The sequence below is a fragment of the Dipodomys spectabilis genome, unplaced genomic scaffold, assembly GCF_019054845.1.
Source record: "Dipodomys spectabilis isolate Male_0828 unplaced genomic scaffold, ASM1905484v1 ptg000042l, whole genome shotgun sequence".
NCBI classification, from domain to species: Eukaryota; Metazoa; Chordata; class Mammalia; order Rodentia; family Heteromyidae; genus Dipodomys; species Dipodomys spectabilis.
This window is the reverse complement of record NW_024870719.1, coordinates 10,664,327-10,679,415: the sequence shown is the minus strand read 5'-3', so window position 1 is coordinate 10,679,415 and position 15,089 is coordinate 10,664,327. Positions and strand designations below refer to the sequence as shown.

Genomic DNA, 15,089 nt, shown 5'->3' with positions numbered 1-15,089 from the left:
CATGAAGCCCTGGGTTCAATTCCTCAGTACCACATTAACAAAAAAAGCCAGAAGTGGTGCTGTGGCTCAAGTTGTAGAATGCTAGCCTTGAGCAAAAGAAGTTTCAGGGACAGTGTTCAGGCCCTGAGTTCAAGCCCCAGAACTGGGGGAAAAAAAAAAAACCAGCTTGGGCACCAGTGGCTCACCCCTGTAACCCTAGCTACTCAGGAGGCTAAGATCTGAGGATCGCAGTTCAAAGCCAGCCCGGACAGGAAAATCAGTGAGATTCATCTCCAATAAGCTACTCAGAAAAAGCTGGAAGTGGCAATGTGACTCAAGTCTTGAGCAAAAGGAGCCCAGGGAGAGTGTCCAGACCCAGAATTCAAACCCCAGAACTGGCAAAAAAAAGAAAAAAGAAACTTATTTTTATCACATATGTACATTGAATATTCTGAATGTATTTTTCCAGTGCCCTTTTTCATTCATCCCCACTAATCCCACCTTCATTTGGTTAAAAGGTCTGCTAATTGTTCAAAATGTTTACTTCTGCATGTACTGTATTAAATCATATCTATAAGCATATGCCTCTGTGTACATATATAAGGAAAACAAGAAATGAGTCCAGGAGGAAGGGGCAGGCAAGATGGAGAGAATGATGGAAGAGATGACTGATCAAGAATCACTGGACAGGGCTGGGAAGGTGGCTCAGTGGTAGTGCTTGCCTTGCATGCCTGAGGCCCTGGGTTCCATTCCTCAGCACCACATAAGCAAAAAGAAAAAAGCCGGAAGTGGTGCTGTGGCTCAAGTGGTAGAGCACTAGCCTTGAGCTGAATAGCTGAGGGACAGCACCCAGGCCCAGAGTTCAGGCCCCACGACCGAACCCCCCCCCCAAAAAAAAAAAAATCACTGGACACTTACATGGATATACTCAATGGTAACTCCTCTGCACACCTTTTGAAGCTTAGGAGAAAAAAATAAACTTCCAATAAAATTTAATAGGAGTAGCTACATGCTTAAGATGGGAAAGTTAATTAAAGCAGCACATTAAAAGAAATATACAAAAATTCTTGAGTTCATGATACTTGGTCATTTTGGAGACTTTCTAAGACATCAAGCCTAATATTCTATAGATGGACAAATCTAAAGTGGAAATCATGTTGAATATATTTGCTAACCACAATACAATAAACCTAAAAGCAAAAACTTTGGAAGTTAAAACAATTTATTCATGAACAATCAATTGGTTAACAAAGAATTTAGAGTCATGTTAAGTTGCAGTTTCAGTTCTAAGAGTTGGCTTATCGGCAAATGCAGTTGAATGATAACAAGCTGGCATTCAAACAGGAGATTCATGTTCATGGCAACCTTGCCCATATGAAGCCCACCCTCTTCCATTAAACATACTGAGTCTCATTGTCCTCTTGGAGTTCTCTCATGCTATTTGCCTCCATCACCCCGTGCCAATCTCCAGGAATGTGTTGTTCCAGAGCCCTAACTCTCTTATTGGTTCTCTTCAGTACTATAGAGTCATGTGGACCTTTAAAATATCTTAGCATAGCCGGGCGCCGGTGGCTCACACCTGTAATCCTAGCTACTCAGGAGGCTGAGATCTGAGTATCGCAGTTCAAAACCAGCCCCGGCAGGAAAGTCCTTGAGACTCTTCAATAAACCACCAGAAAACCGGAAGTGGTGCTGTGGCTCAAGTGGTAAGTGCTAACCTTGAGCTGAAGAGTTTTAGGACTCATGACTGAAAAAAAAAATCTTAGCATCACAAACTCATGATTTGTCACTGAACAGAAGTTATAAGCCCTATAGTCTTATTTAAAGTTAGGCAAAAAATTCAGATGGCCTAGAGGAATAGCTCAAGTCATGGGGTGACTCCCTAGCAAACAAACGGCAGCTCTGTCACAGACAAACACACAAATTCCACACACACCTTAGGATCAACATGAAAAAAGTAATAAAACTATAGTCAAATGCACAAGGAGCAGATTTTTAACTTGACAACTTGCACAGCTAATTTGCTTTCAAAACTCTTGTTCCATTCTTCATGTAACTTAATATACCTACCTCAGTTCCCTGATTTATTGGATTATAGGTGTAGACCACCACTCCCAGCTGTTTGGCAGCAGCAACTATTTATTGTTTTTTTTTTTGTTTTGTTTTTTTGTTTTTTTGTCGGTCGTGGGGCTTGAACTCTGGGCCTGGGCGCTGTCCCTCAGCTCTTCAACTCAAGGCGAGCGCTCTACCACTTGAGCTACAGCGCCACTTCCGCAACTATTTATTGTTATTGCTTTTATCCCTTGCAGAAGACCTTATTGAGAAAACGGCAGATTATGGAACATATTGCTTAATTTGAAGGTACATAATTTAATATAGATCCTCAGATATTAGCATATAAAAATTAGCTACAGAGGCCTCCCTACTAAACTGTACTACCTTAACTTTCCAGAGAAAAGATTGGCATTCACTCTTCAAAATTAATTTGAATGTGCTGCAATAACAGAATACTTGGTATTCTTATAATTCTGGAAGCCAAGAAGCTAATATCTAAAGGGAGCCTTCCTTGGGTCCCCATGTGGCAGAAGGGAGGATAGAATACAGTCCCTCAAATCCTTCAGTAAGGGCAAGCTCATTCATGAAGGCTGAGAGGAAATCCTACTAACTTCCTAAAAGGCCTCACTTTTTAAATACCACTTTTGTGGGGATTAAATGCAACTTGAATTTTCTGGAAGAACATCATTCAAATCATAGAAGATTGTCCAGATGATCAGAGACTGAACCTCGAGTCAAGGGTTTAGAATTCCTGAGAGCAAAGCATTAGATTTAAGACATTTGTATAAAAGTTTCAGTGAGATCAACTTTAAATGATATGGAATTTTAGGATTGAAGAATTTGACATTGATTTTAAGTGCCCAAACATTGACCAAGGAAGGTCAATGTTTTAGATAAAATAGTATACTAAGTGGTTTTACATAAAGTTCTAACATTCTGCCTAGTTATAATGAAAGTTATTTTCAAATAATTATGACATTAACTTGGTTAAAATACTGCTCAGAATATCAACATTTATAGCTCATGTGTCATAGTAGTTATCTACATGTATTTCTAAGAAAGAGAACACTGGATTCTCTCTTACTCATTTACTTACCAGTTACATGTTTCTGTTTCTCATTTATTGGATTGGGACTAGTGATAGTGCTTAATATTAAGCCACATAAAATAATTTATAAGTGAAAGCTATTTTGAATGAATAATACACATTGACACAATAATACAATTGTCATAAATTGGAGAGTACTTTGAAGAGAATCAAGTTGGACATTCCTTATTAGTTTTGTTCTTTATCTCCCATGGTGGTAGACAAGGTTTTAAAACTTTTCTTCTTGGTGGTATTTTGATTTAAAATATATTCTGATTATTCTTTACCTTTTGGCTTCTCTTCCCTAGATTTTTCTAAGGGTATTTACAAAGAAATTTCCACATTCTCACCTGAATATTCTGTTGGTAATCCAGTTTATCTCAATCTTCTTGATTATGACTCACTGTTTGGTCAGCCAGAGATAATTTGTCTCTACTGGCCAGGTACTACCGCAACAAAATACTGCCAATTCTTCAACCCCAATTAGTTGGGATTCAAGAACACACATTTAATTCCTCTTATATAATAATATGAACTACTGCCTAAATACATGAAAAAAAATCTAAAAAGTTCATAGTAAGAGAATTTGAGAGACTTTATGGACATGAAAGAGGTAGAAAAATGGTTTTTATTAGCATATTCAAGGTAGTCAATATTTTAATAAACATCTTAATCCTCACAACAACCCAGTGAGGTAGGTATATCATTGACTGATAAACGAGTATTCCAAATAAAGTGCAATTCCTTAAAGAATCTACATTAGAGTTTACTAAGGTTAATACTTTACACCATTTATGTATACACCATTTATGTATATTTTAGTACTTTGATTTATGTAAGAAGGTGTTATCAGAAAAACTTATAAATCAAATCCTATATTACACTTGGGGAAGTGCTTAAATAAACCCTGGGTGAATTTCTAAAAATATACCATTAGATTTCATCCTTACATTAAAAAAGTAATTTTCTTTGTCTTTACTCAAAGTGAAGCATTCTTAGCAATATTTCACCCACATTTGCCCATCTTTATAAGAAGTTATCTGAACTTGGCACCATAACAATAAAAGATTTAATTTATTGAATGAAACATTAGCAATTTGGTATTTGGCAGTGAACTGTGTTGTTTACAACTGTGTTGTAGAAGTCTTTAAATGTATTGCACCTAATCTCATCCTTAAACCTACAGCAAACTGTCTATTGAAATGTAAACATTAAAATCAATGGTGGTAAATGTCTAAAGCATTTTCCCTTAAAACATTTCCTTTAAACTGCAAAAGAAAGCGTGATCTTAGGGTACTTATGAAGGAACAGCCCTGTACCAGTGGCTCATGACAATATCCTAGCTAGTCAGGAAACTGAAAACTGAAGATAATGCTTGGATGCCAGCCCAGGCAGACAAATCCAAGACTCATATCTCCAATTTACCAACAAAGAATTGAAATTGGAGGCATGGCTCAAGTGGCAGAGCACCAGTTGTGAGAAAGCACAGGAGTCTGGGTCAAGCCATTGTACTGGCATACACACATACATGCACGCACACGCACACTACACACATCACCATAACTAAATACTAATTATAATTGTGTGGTTATATTGCAAACCATAGCCTCCTGCTATCAATTACTACTTAAAAAGAACCAGATATGATGGATGCCAGTAGCTCATGCCTGTAATCCCAGCTGCTCAGGAGACTGAGATCTGAAGAGTACAATTTAAAGCCAGCTTGAGCAAGAATTTGTGAGACTCATATCTCCAATTAACCAGCAAAAAAGCCAGAAATGGTGTTGTAGCTCAGGTGGTAAAGCATGAGCCTTGAGTGAAAAAGCTAAGCGATAATGCCCAAACCTTGAATTCAAGCGCCCCCCCCCCCACGCACGCACACACACACACACACACACACACACACGCACGCACACACACGCACGCGCACACACACAGACACACACACACACACAGACAGACAGACACACACACACGCACGCGCGCGCGCGCGCACACACACACACACACACACACACACACACACACACACACACACACACACACACACACGGGAGCGGGGGAGGAGCCAGATGTTACTCTAAAAGTTTAAGTAGCTCTCACTTTCAATCTCTCTCTTTCTCTCAGCAGAACTGGTGTTTAGAAGGCAGGGCTTCCAGCACCCTATGTAGGCTTTCTACTGTTGAACTATGAACCAACCCAGTATATTTTTCTCTTTGTCAACATTAAACTTCAAACAAGAAATATTCCTAGGTACTCATTCTCCTATTAAATATATATTTAACTAGATTTCTATTATTAGTTCAATATAACATCCAATTGCCTGGTGTCCTTAGTTGCCTTATCTGCAAAAATAACATTCTATTGTAGAATTTCTATTGCATATAATTAGAAGATAAATATTTTGGATATTTATTTAAAACAATAACTCTAAGATTGGAAGCTAAGTTAACACTTGAAGTCCATTGACAAGTTTGTAATATTGTAGCAAGTAGTTACAGTAGTATCCCATTATAAAGAAATAATTTAAGTCTAGAAAACTTCTCACATAAATACTTTTTAAACTGCCGCAAGGAAACTAGTCAAAGCACTGGATAAAATAAACCAAGCCATCTGTAACTGGTACATTCAAATCTATACCCATTCTGACAGTACACTTTGTATTACAGTGAGGTAAGCAAAAAAAATACAGTCAGATAACTAAAATACCAGGTTTTGCTTGGATAACTTAAAACTAAAAATTTGAAATTCATATGACAAAGTGTTTTTTTGGATTCAATGATAGAATTGTAAAAGTCTCTGAGGTATATATATATATATAAATTTAAAAAATACAAAGGCCACAAGATTTATTTTATTCCAACATAAAATATGCTTGTATAAAAATAACCCAAGAAATATAAAAAAGAAATACAAACATTTTTGCATAGGTCTTCTATATAAAACATTTACCTAGGGCTAAACACTGGAAAATACACCTCTGAAACTAATATAGTTGAACTGTTTCCTTGGATACCAAGTATATACAATATAAAAGCCCTTCATCTTGGGGAGCATGGGCAGGCGGGCAAACAATTTAATTTCGCATCAGTCTATATTTATTTCTCTGTTGCTCGAATATAAACCAATGATGACAAGAGGAGAAACTCTGGGGGTTTATTTAACAAAATTAAATTCACATTTCTGAGACCATCATAGTGCATCCAATGTCCATCAATCTGGAATGCTGCAGAATAATGGTGTTCCTCTTTGTTAAATAATGTGGCACCTTCCAACAAATACCTGAAAGTTAAATAACAAAGTATAGCAGAAAATTATAATACTTTGTTTTGAAGTAAACATTCCTTAAATTAAGTGAGGAATAAAAAGGAAACTGGTTTACATTCTGTTCACTGAAAAAAATATTCATTATGTAATTGGTGGTTTCAAGTAAAATATTTTTATTAACATATATTGTACAAGGGGTTTCATTTCCTCATATATACATATACTGTACTTTGATCCAACACCCTTCTATTACCCTTTCTTGCTCTTCCTCCCCATTCAAAATAATTTTAAGGCATTTCATTATTGTGTTTTCATTGTGCATTATGTATGTTTATCATCTTTATCCTCTGTTTACTCTACCCCCCCAACCATTGATTCATATGCCAAACAGTCATTGTTTAATATGCTTGCCATTCAACATATTTCAGGTCTAGATTCTGCATATGAAAGAGAATATGTAATACTTGTCTTTCTTGGTGTGCCCTATTTCATTTTCTATGAAAATACTTTAAATTATTCATATAACTTAAGAATTGAAAACTTACAGATAAACTCAAAACCTATATCCTATTACAGTAGACATGCAGAGTTTTAAAGGCAAAAGTTAAAGGTACCTGCTTCTTTCCTGACTTGTTTGTAAATGTTTTTATTTATTTATTTATGATGGCAAGTAGCTGTTTAAATAATAATCTGTATAATACCACATACTACTTTAACTTCAAATACCAATATTAACTTGGTTGGTTTATCAACTGTCAAGCACGATCTTGAACACTCATTGTATTGTCTTGTTAAATCTTCACATTTACAATACAAGGTAGCATTGTTTTATAAATAGAACATGGATACACTGGTTAAATTATTGGCTCAAAGTTATATAGCTTGTAAAAATGAACTAGAATTTGAACCCAGTTTTCTGTTCTACAATCAAAGTACCTAATTTTTATGCACACTGATAGTGACTAAACCCTGAAGTAAATTTTGGTCCTATTCATAATACATAGATTTAGTGACTTTTTTTCAGTGATATCTTGAAAAAAAGATAATGGCGAATGGCTGGTAAAAATCATGGCAGACTAGAATACATACTTTTTTAAACTAGCTTGTTCCCCCTGAACTTCAAAGGGTCATTTACAGGGGGTATAATTTAACATATTCATTTAAATGTCACCCCCTTAACCCCTTTTAAAAATTAGTTTTGTAAAATAAGCGAAACAAAAACCAGTACCAAAAAACAAACAAACAAACACCTACTTGTGATCAGATAAATCCAAGTAATAGGGTACATATGCCAGATCTTCAGACTTCCAGTGCTGCATATTTAAGACAACGAAAGGTGGTGCCCCATGGCAAAAAACTCTCTGGGAAAATTCTCTTAAGCCACCACACCTAAAATGGAAAATGGACATGGACTAATATTATTACACTTGGGACAAAAATACCTTCCAATACTTTTGAGTTGCTTTAATTTGCTAGTAAGAATAGTTATCTGTAACGAATATGGGTAGTGGTAGAGCCATATTATACCTTATATACATACCTATTCCTAGAAAATTACAGCATAGTTTCTAAACTAGAAGTGATACTTTAAAAAAAAACAACAGCTGGGTACAGTAGTTCAAACCTGTAGTCCTAGCTATCAGGAAGGCACAGAGGGAGTATTATTTGAAGCCAGACCAGGGAAAATGAAGTTCTCAGGATTCCATTTTACTTAGCACTTGGGTGCAGTGACACATTTCTGTTTATCCCAGCTACATTTTTTTTTCAATTAGGATCTTCTGTCAGCATGATAGATGAACTCCTATTATTTTCAGACATTACATATATGAATCAGCAACTATATAGCAAAATCTCTACCAGAATGCTCAGGGCACAGTACTCTGGCTATAACATTACTGACTACAAGTAACTAGAAAACCATTTCTTTCAGTATTTGTTGCTGTTAGTAATTGTCTGTTAGTTCATTTTTTGCACTTAATAAAAACAGTTAATTGAATATAATTTTATCTTTCCTTTTGTGATTAAATTAGCTATAAGACATCATCCTTCTAAATATTAACTCTTATACAACAATGTGTACATAGAAGATGAGTATTTTCTGCCCCTTTCTGACATTTTTTTTGGGGGGGTCGGGTCATGGGGCTTGAACTCTGGGCCTGGGCGCTGTCCCTCAGCTCTTCAGCTCAAGGCTAGCGCTCTACCACTTGAGCCACAGCGCCACTTCCGGCTTTTTTCTTTTTGCTTATGTGGTGCTGAGGAATGGAACCCAGGACCTCAGGCATGCAAGTCAAGCGCTCTACCACTGAGCCACCTTCCCAGCCCTCTTTTTGACATTTTTTACCTCTCTCCCCTCTCCCTCCTTCCTTCCCACCTCCTCTCTCTTTTTGTGCTAGTACTAGAGCTTGAACTCAGGGCCTTGTGCTTCCAATTGGTGTTTTCACTCATGCTGGTGCTTTACCACTTGAGCCACACCTCCAGTCCTTACCCATTTTCTCTTAAAATGAGGAATGCAGGGGTGGCGGGGTGGGGGGAGTCTAGTTGATTAAGAATCCTGAGTTGCTGGATTCCAGTTAACCAAGTTTTTATTTTTACCTACTTAGCTTTGGGGGAAAACAGCATTTGTTTTATATTTGTTGACTGGATATAATGCCATATTTTACAAAGTGATATTTGATAACAAAAACACAATAAGATGGCATAGTAAACTAGTTTTGTTAATAAGATTCAAAAAGTATTAGGCTTTCTAAATTATGAGTTTCTACTTCATAATGTAAGCTCATCAGCTCACATTTCCTTATGAACTAAACAAATACTTTCATCTTAAATGTCATATCATATACTCACCCAAGCTCTTCACATAGTTCGATCCTGGAACAGAATAACTCATCCACAGCCAGTCGTATCAAGTTTCCATGTGGGATTTCTTGGGGAGGACTATCATAATTGTAAAACATAAGAACTACATTAACTTTTTATTGATATATCATTAGGATAACAAATGCTATTAAGTCAGTCACTTAACAGAACCATGTACACCAACTATACAACTTGTCTAACACTTCCTCTTTTTGGAAGATACTGAAGACATCCATTAAATTCGGTAAATACTGGTGTATACATTTTTTTCATTAACTTTTTTTCTGTAAATAGATCGTAAAACATTCAGTTGTTACTAATGTAACAAAACTGTGCAATATTGTCCGTTGAACACCAACAGAATCAGTAGTGCAGTTGGCCAGTTATTGAGTAAATGCAAGTAAAACCTATTTGGCTTCAGTTATCTGTTAAATTTTTGATCCTCTGTATTCTTCAGATGTTTTTAAAAAATACAAGATTGTTAAAATAGGTAGAGCTTTAAAGAGCATGATGAAAAACATTTTATTAAGTATAAAATTAGTATAAATCTAAACAAAAATATTTCATTACAGTTTTGAAACATTTATAGATTAAAAGATACTAACTTGTAACTAGGTTTATAAAATACATTTTACTGCATTATGACGTAGAATAACAGAATATTTTACTTTTTTTTTTTAGTTGGTTCTGGGGCTTGAACTCAGGACCTGCATACTGAGGGCCAAATGCTCTACCACTTGAGCTACAGCTCCACTTCTAGCTTTTTTTTTGGCAATTTATTGGAAATAAGAATCTCACAGACTTTCCTGCCTGGGCTGATTTCAAACCAGGATCCTTAGATCTCAGCCTCCTAAGTAACAGCCTTGTAGGTTACAGGTGTGAGCCACCAGTGCCCGGCTAATTTTCCCTTAACAGATTTCAAAATAACCATCTCACCAATACAGGAAAATAGATAAAGAATATCTCAGAAAAATATGGGAAAAATTGGGAGCTGGGAGCCAGTGTCTCATGCTTATAATCCTAGCTACTCAGACTGAGATTGGGGAAATCAAGGTTCAAAGCCAGCCCAGGCAAGAAAGTCTTGTGAGACTCTTATCTCCAATTAACTACCAAAAGATCGGAAATGGAGCTGTGGCTTAAGCACTAGCGTTGAGCACAAAGCTCAGGGACAGCACCCAGGCCTTGAATTCAAGCCCCCAGGACCGGCAAAAGGAACAAATACATAAATATTTATTAATTGGTGAATATGATGTTCATTCCCAAGTAGAAACAATATATTAAGCTGTTTTTCTTGTTCACAGAGCCAAATATTGTATCTACCATCATTTTGGGATCTTTTTATCCCCACTGATAATAAGGCCCCCTTCTAGCTGATGTTCCCTTGAGCCATTAGTTTCCCATATTCCATATTAAGGCTTGCCAGTTTGGCCACCCTCCTTGTCATTTACCAGCTTGGAGTTCTGCTTTCTCTCTGAAAGCCAAAAATATTCAGCAGGCTCCCACCATCTTTCCCAGTCCATGTAAAATCTTTTCACATTCACATCCTCTCAGGTATGAGATGCTGAATTCAGAGTTTCTGTCTGTAATGTCCACACAATGACTGATGTGAACACATTTTTAATCCTCTTGTTCATGGGAACCCGCCTTCCTTACAAAGTTTCAAAGAGTGAAATACTGAAACATTAGCTCTAAGATGCTAAATCTATAGTGTAGTGGCCCAAGGCTCAAGTGGTAAAGTGCCTGCTTACAAGCATGAGGCCTCAAGAGTTCAAATAGCAGTACCACCAATAATAAAAACAAAAGGAAAAAGCTGGAGACATGGTTCAAGTATGAGCTCCCCCCAGCAACCATGAACACCCTAAAATTACAACACGAAGAATTACCTACATTATTAATAATATTAATAAACTCAGACAAAGGGTAAAAAACATTTTGCATAGTGAATAATTAATTACCTGGCCACTGAAGAGTTACCAATTAGTTTTGTTTATAAACTGATACATATAACTTAAATCAACATTCTTTTTTTTTAAAGATGGGTATGGGTGGCTCACACCTGTAATCCTAACTACTAAAAAAGCCGAAACCCAAGGATCACAGTTTGAAACCAGTCTGAACAATAAAGTCCACGAGACTCTTCAATTAACCAGCAAAAAGCCAGAAGTGGAGGAGGGGCTTACGTAGTAGGATGTCAGATCTGAGCAAAAAAGCGAAGGGACAGTGCCCAGCCTGAGTTCAAGTCCCAGTACTGGCACGTGCCTGCGTGCGTGTACACACACACACACACACACACACACACACACACACACACACACACACACACACACACGCACACGCACGCCCAGATTTTGGAACAACTTACTTGATACTAATTGTGCGCTGTTGGTCTTCCTGCACTCGAGTAGGGCACCGCCAGTTGGAACAGTAACTCTCTTGAATGGTAGACATGAGATTTTCAAGATTTTTTGTAAAATTATCATGCTCATTCCCAAACAAATCAATTATTAATGAAGCTTTATGGACTTCAGATTTGTATTGCTGTTTTTCCATTTTGTCCCAAATCCAAAGTAGCTTCACAGTTGTAAAACTGTAGGTGTCCATTAAATAGAGAAAACAGTCTACAAACTCTCTACCAAAATGAAGAGAGAGTTCCCTGGGGAAGTTTTCATTTTCATTCAGAATGACATACAATAACATCAAGAACCCATCTATAGTGCAGGTATTTTTCAGTCTTATTTCAACATAGAGTGGTGTACAGGATACTGCTTTGCGGCCAGCTTTGATAGTAAAAACACCTCCCCAAGGAAGAACAGGCCTCCAAAATGATCGATCTTGGTTATAGTTATTTTTAATTGATGCTTTGATCTCTTCAAACAGCGTCTTCATCCTGTATTTAAAAGTTTAACAGAGAGCATATAAATGCATAGGATGTTTAAAGTAAAGCTACTTAAAGATTCAAATTTTTACCTAGCCTCAAAATATAAGAACAACAAAAAAGTAAATGCACCATGTTTTGGGGTAGGTTGCATGGTTGATCTCTGGAAAAACCATTTAAAAGTCTCAACCTACCTGCCGAAGTTCAAAATAGATATTGGATGGACCTTTATATTATATACTACAGATTTTATGTTTGATATAGGAAAATTCTTTTAAATCCTAATGTAAACTGATGAGAATGTCATATCAAAATCTTACACTGAACAATAAATATACATTAATATAAAAAGTACTTAACCTAAATTTATTTTGTTTTATTCTACTCTTCAAAATATATGCCATGCTTCATTTTCTTGTTAATATGGGTGGTTCTACATATACTAGGGCTCTTAGTTTTCAGGTTCAGAATAATGGCCTTTTAGTGGCCTTCATATTATACTAGACATTGTATCTGTGCTATAAAAAATATACCACCTGTTGCTATATATGAACATTTATTCTGACATTTAACTTGGAAATACAACAAATGAGAAGTAATGACAAGGACTTTAAGTGTATAAATTAAAACACTGATTTTCAATGTTACCTTTTTATGGAAAAGTATTTTTAAGGGGAAAAAAAGTGATGCATCAGAAGAGCAGGAACAAGGAAGTGACTGAGATCAGTGTCTTATTTTGTTTTCAAGGGTCCCATCCCTCCTATGTACTACACAACCCCAACCCTCAACAATACTGTAGACCGGAGCTTTGTGTGAAAAGTTCAAAATTGCTGTGAAATGTGAAAAGTCTAAAAACTTCTCTCTCTCTCTCTCTCTCTCTCTCTCTCTCACACACACACACACACACACACACACAGTTTCCTGCTTGACACATGATACTGTGGACTCTAAAATAGTCAACACTATATTTAGTTCTAAGTGCAAATGTTTTTGTAGTGGTGCTAACACTAATTCTAGCCAACCACTTAGAAAAAAAGGAGGGAGTGGCAGCTCTGAAGACTAGGAAAACACAGAAACATTTCTGCTTAATAGAAACGGATCTGCCTCATTTAGAAATGTTGAAAGTCATTAGGTACTCCAGTATTTTCTTTGGTGGCTTATGACTGAATGTTCAATAACTTTGTAGCTAGGTTCCTAAGATTGCTCAAGGAGCTTGAGGTTCCGATTCCTTTTTTTTGGGGGGAGGGGGAGGGTCCGGTCATGGGGCTTGAACTCTGGGCCTGGGTGCTGTCCCTCAAGGCTAGCGCTCTGCCACTTGAGCCACAGCGCCACTTCCGGATTTTTTCTTTTTGCTTATGTGGTGCTGGGAATCGAACCCAGGGCCTCAGGCATGCAAGGCAAGCGCTCTACCACTGAGCCATCTTCCCAGCCCCCCCCCCCCATTCCTATACATTGTATTGGGAGGGGAAAAGAGAGAGAGAGAGAGAGAGAGTAATTACTTCGGTATTGTTCTTCAAACTATCCTTTAGACATGACCAAATGAAGGGCAGCTATAGCTCTGCCAGACAACAGTTAATCTAAATAAGACAAACGGCTGCTTCTTCCTAGGGGAAAGACTACAGCACTTAGAAGCACACTGAAGTGTCAGCATGCACTTGATTTGTGCCCCATCCGCGGTGCGGTTCGGAAGAGAACAGCAGCAATTATTGCAGAGCGCTTTCCTCCAAACTGCCTTCAGCGGTCGCCCCCCTGGTCAGCAGGGCTCGTTCCGTGCGGCACGGAAGCCTTCCTGGAGGATGGATCCCGGGGGGTTTTCTTTCCCTGCCTGGCCTGGGCCTGCAGTTGGAATACACCTGAGCAAACTCTCCCCAACCTCTTCTTCCAGGACCAAATGATACTTCTCTGCCGTCATTTCCGGGCAGGGGGTCGCCATCTGGACCACTCCCCCCCCCCAGGCCGGCGGCGAGGATCAGAGCCCCTGTCCGAGGCATTGGATAGACACCAGGATCTGCAAGTGACCGGGGCGGGGGGGGGGGGGGGGAGGGGTGTCCTAGGGTCTCCCCTTTCCCCGACCACCCCCCCCCCCGACTTAGCTCTTAGGGAAAATAACGGTCGCGCGCCCCGGCGCGGGGCTGGAGCCGGGGCCCGCGGTGGGCACCCACACCAGGCCCCCGCGCCCGGCACGCTCCCCCACCCCCCCGCCCCAGCTCTCCGCGCCCAGGAGGCCTGGCCCCGGGGGGGGGGGGGGGACGGGCCCCGCGATCGGGGCCGAGCCCGGGGACGGTCCCGGGACGGTGGGCCGGGGGGGGGGGGGGGCGGTGGGCGGGCGCCGGCCGCGCCGCCGCGGAAGGCGTTCCCAGCGGGAAGCCGCCTTGCTCGTACCTCCCGGGGGACCGAGAACCACCGGTGCCGCCGCACCCGTCGCCGCCGCCGCTGGCTCATGGGGAGCCCGGTCTGCCCGCCGCCACCGCCACCGCCTCATCTACTGGCATCGCCGGCTGTCTCGGCCTGCCCCGGCGTGAGCGCTGGGCTCCGGCACGACCTCCATCGCACCCGCCGCGGGGGCGGGAGCCACAGCAGCGCCAGAGCCCAGGCCTGATCCGACTGGACCCACGGAGCCAGGACCGCGGGGAGCGGGGCCGACACGTCGCTTCTTATTACGGAGGAAGATTCGGCCTGACCTCCGCCCCCCCTCCCCCCAGACCCCCCGTTTCCAGTCTCGCCGGGCGCTACCGCGCAGGCGCAAAGACGACAGGCCAAACGTGCGTGTGTCGAGTGTATACACAGCGTCCCGATGTACCCAATGGGAACGAGGATCAGCCGTAGGGGGGGGGGGGGTGGGACCTCGCAGAGGAGGGCGGGTCTCTGTCAGGGGGTGGGCGGGGCAGAAGGGAGTGGGCGGGGCTTGCCACACTAGGAAAAGCTACTGAATTTTTTAAGCTGTGTACCATTTTAGAATTATCGCTCAGT

At 39.9% G+C, this 15,089-nt stretch overlaps 1 protein-coding gene across 2 annotated transcripts; it reads right to left on the bottom strand.

Annotated features, from left to right (window-relative positions):
- Nucleotides 1-5,465: 5,465 nt before the first annotated feature.
- Nucleotides 5,466-14,805, bottom strand: CUNH14orf28 (chromosome unknown C14orf28 homolog). Of its 2 annotated transcripts, none has more exons than XM_042677868.1 (5): nucleotides 14,502-14,805; nucleotides 11,607-12,131; nucleotides 9,233-9,322; nucleotides 7,643-7,777; nucleotides 5,466-6,403 (listed from the first exon to the last, which is right to left on the bottom strand). In XM_042677868.1, the coding sequence occupies exons 2-5, from the start codon at nucleotides 12,128-12,130 to the stop codon at nucleotides 6,220-6,222; spliced, it is 933 nt and encodes a 310-aa protein (XP_042533802.1). In that variant the 5' UTR covers nucleotide 12,131; nucleotides 14,502-14,805; the 3' UTR covers nucleotides 5,466-6,219. The 2 variants fall into 2 exon arrangements, with proteins under 2 accessions (XP_042533802.1, XP_042533803.1); XM_042677869.1 differs by lacking the exon at nucleotides 14,502-14,805 and adding an exon at nucleotides 13,619-13,671.
- Nucleotides 14,806-15,089: the final 284 nt, after the last annotated feature.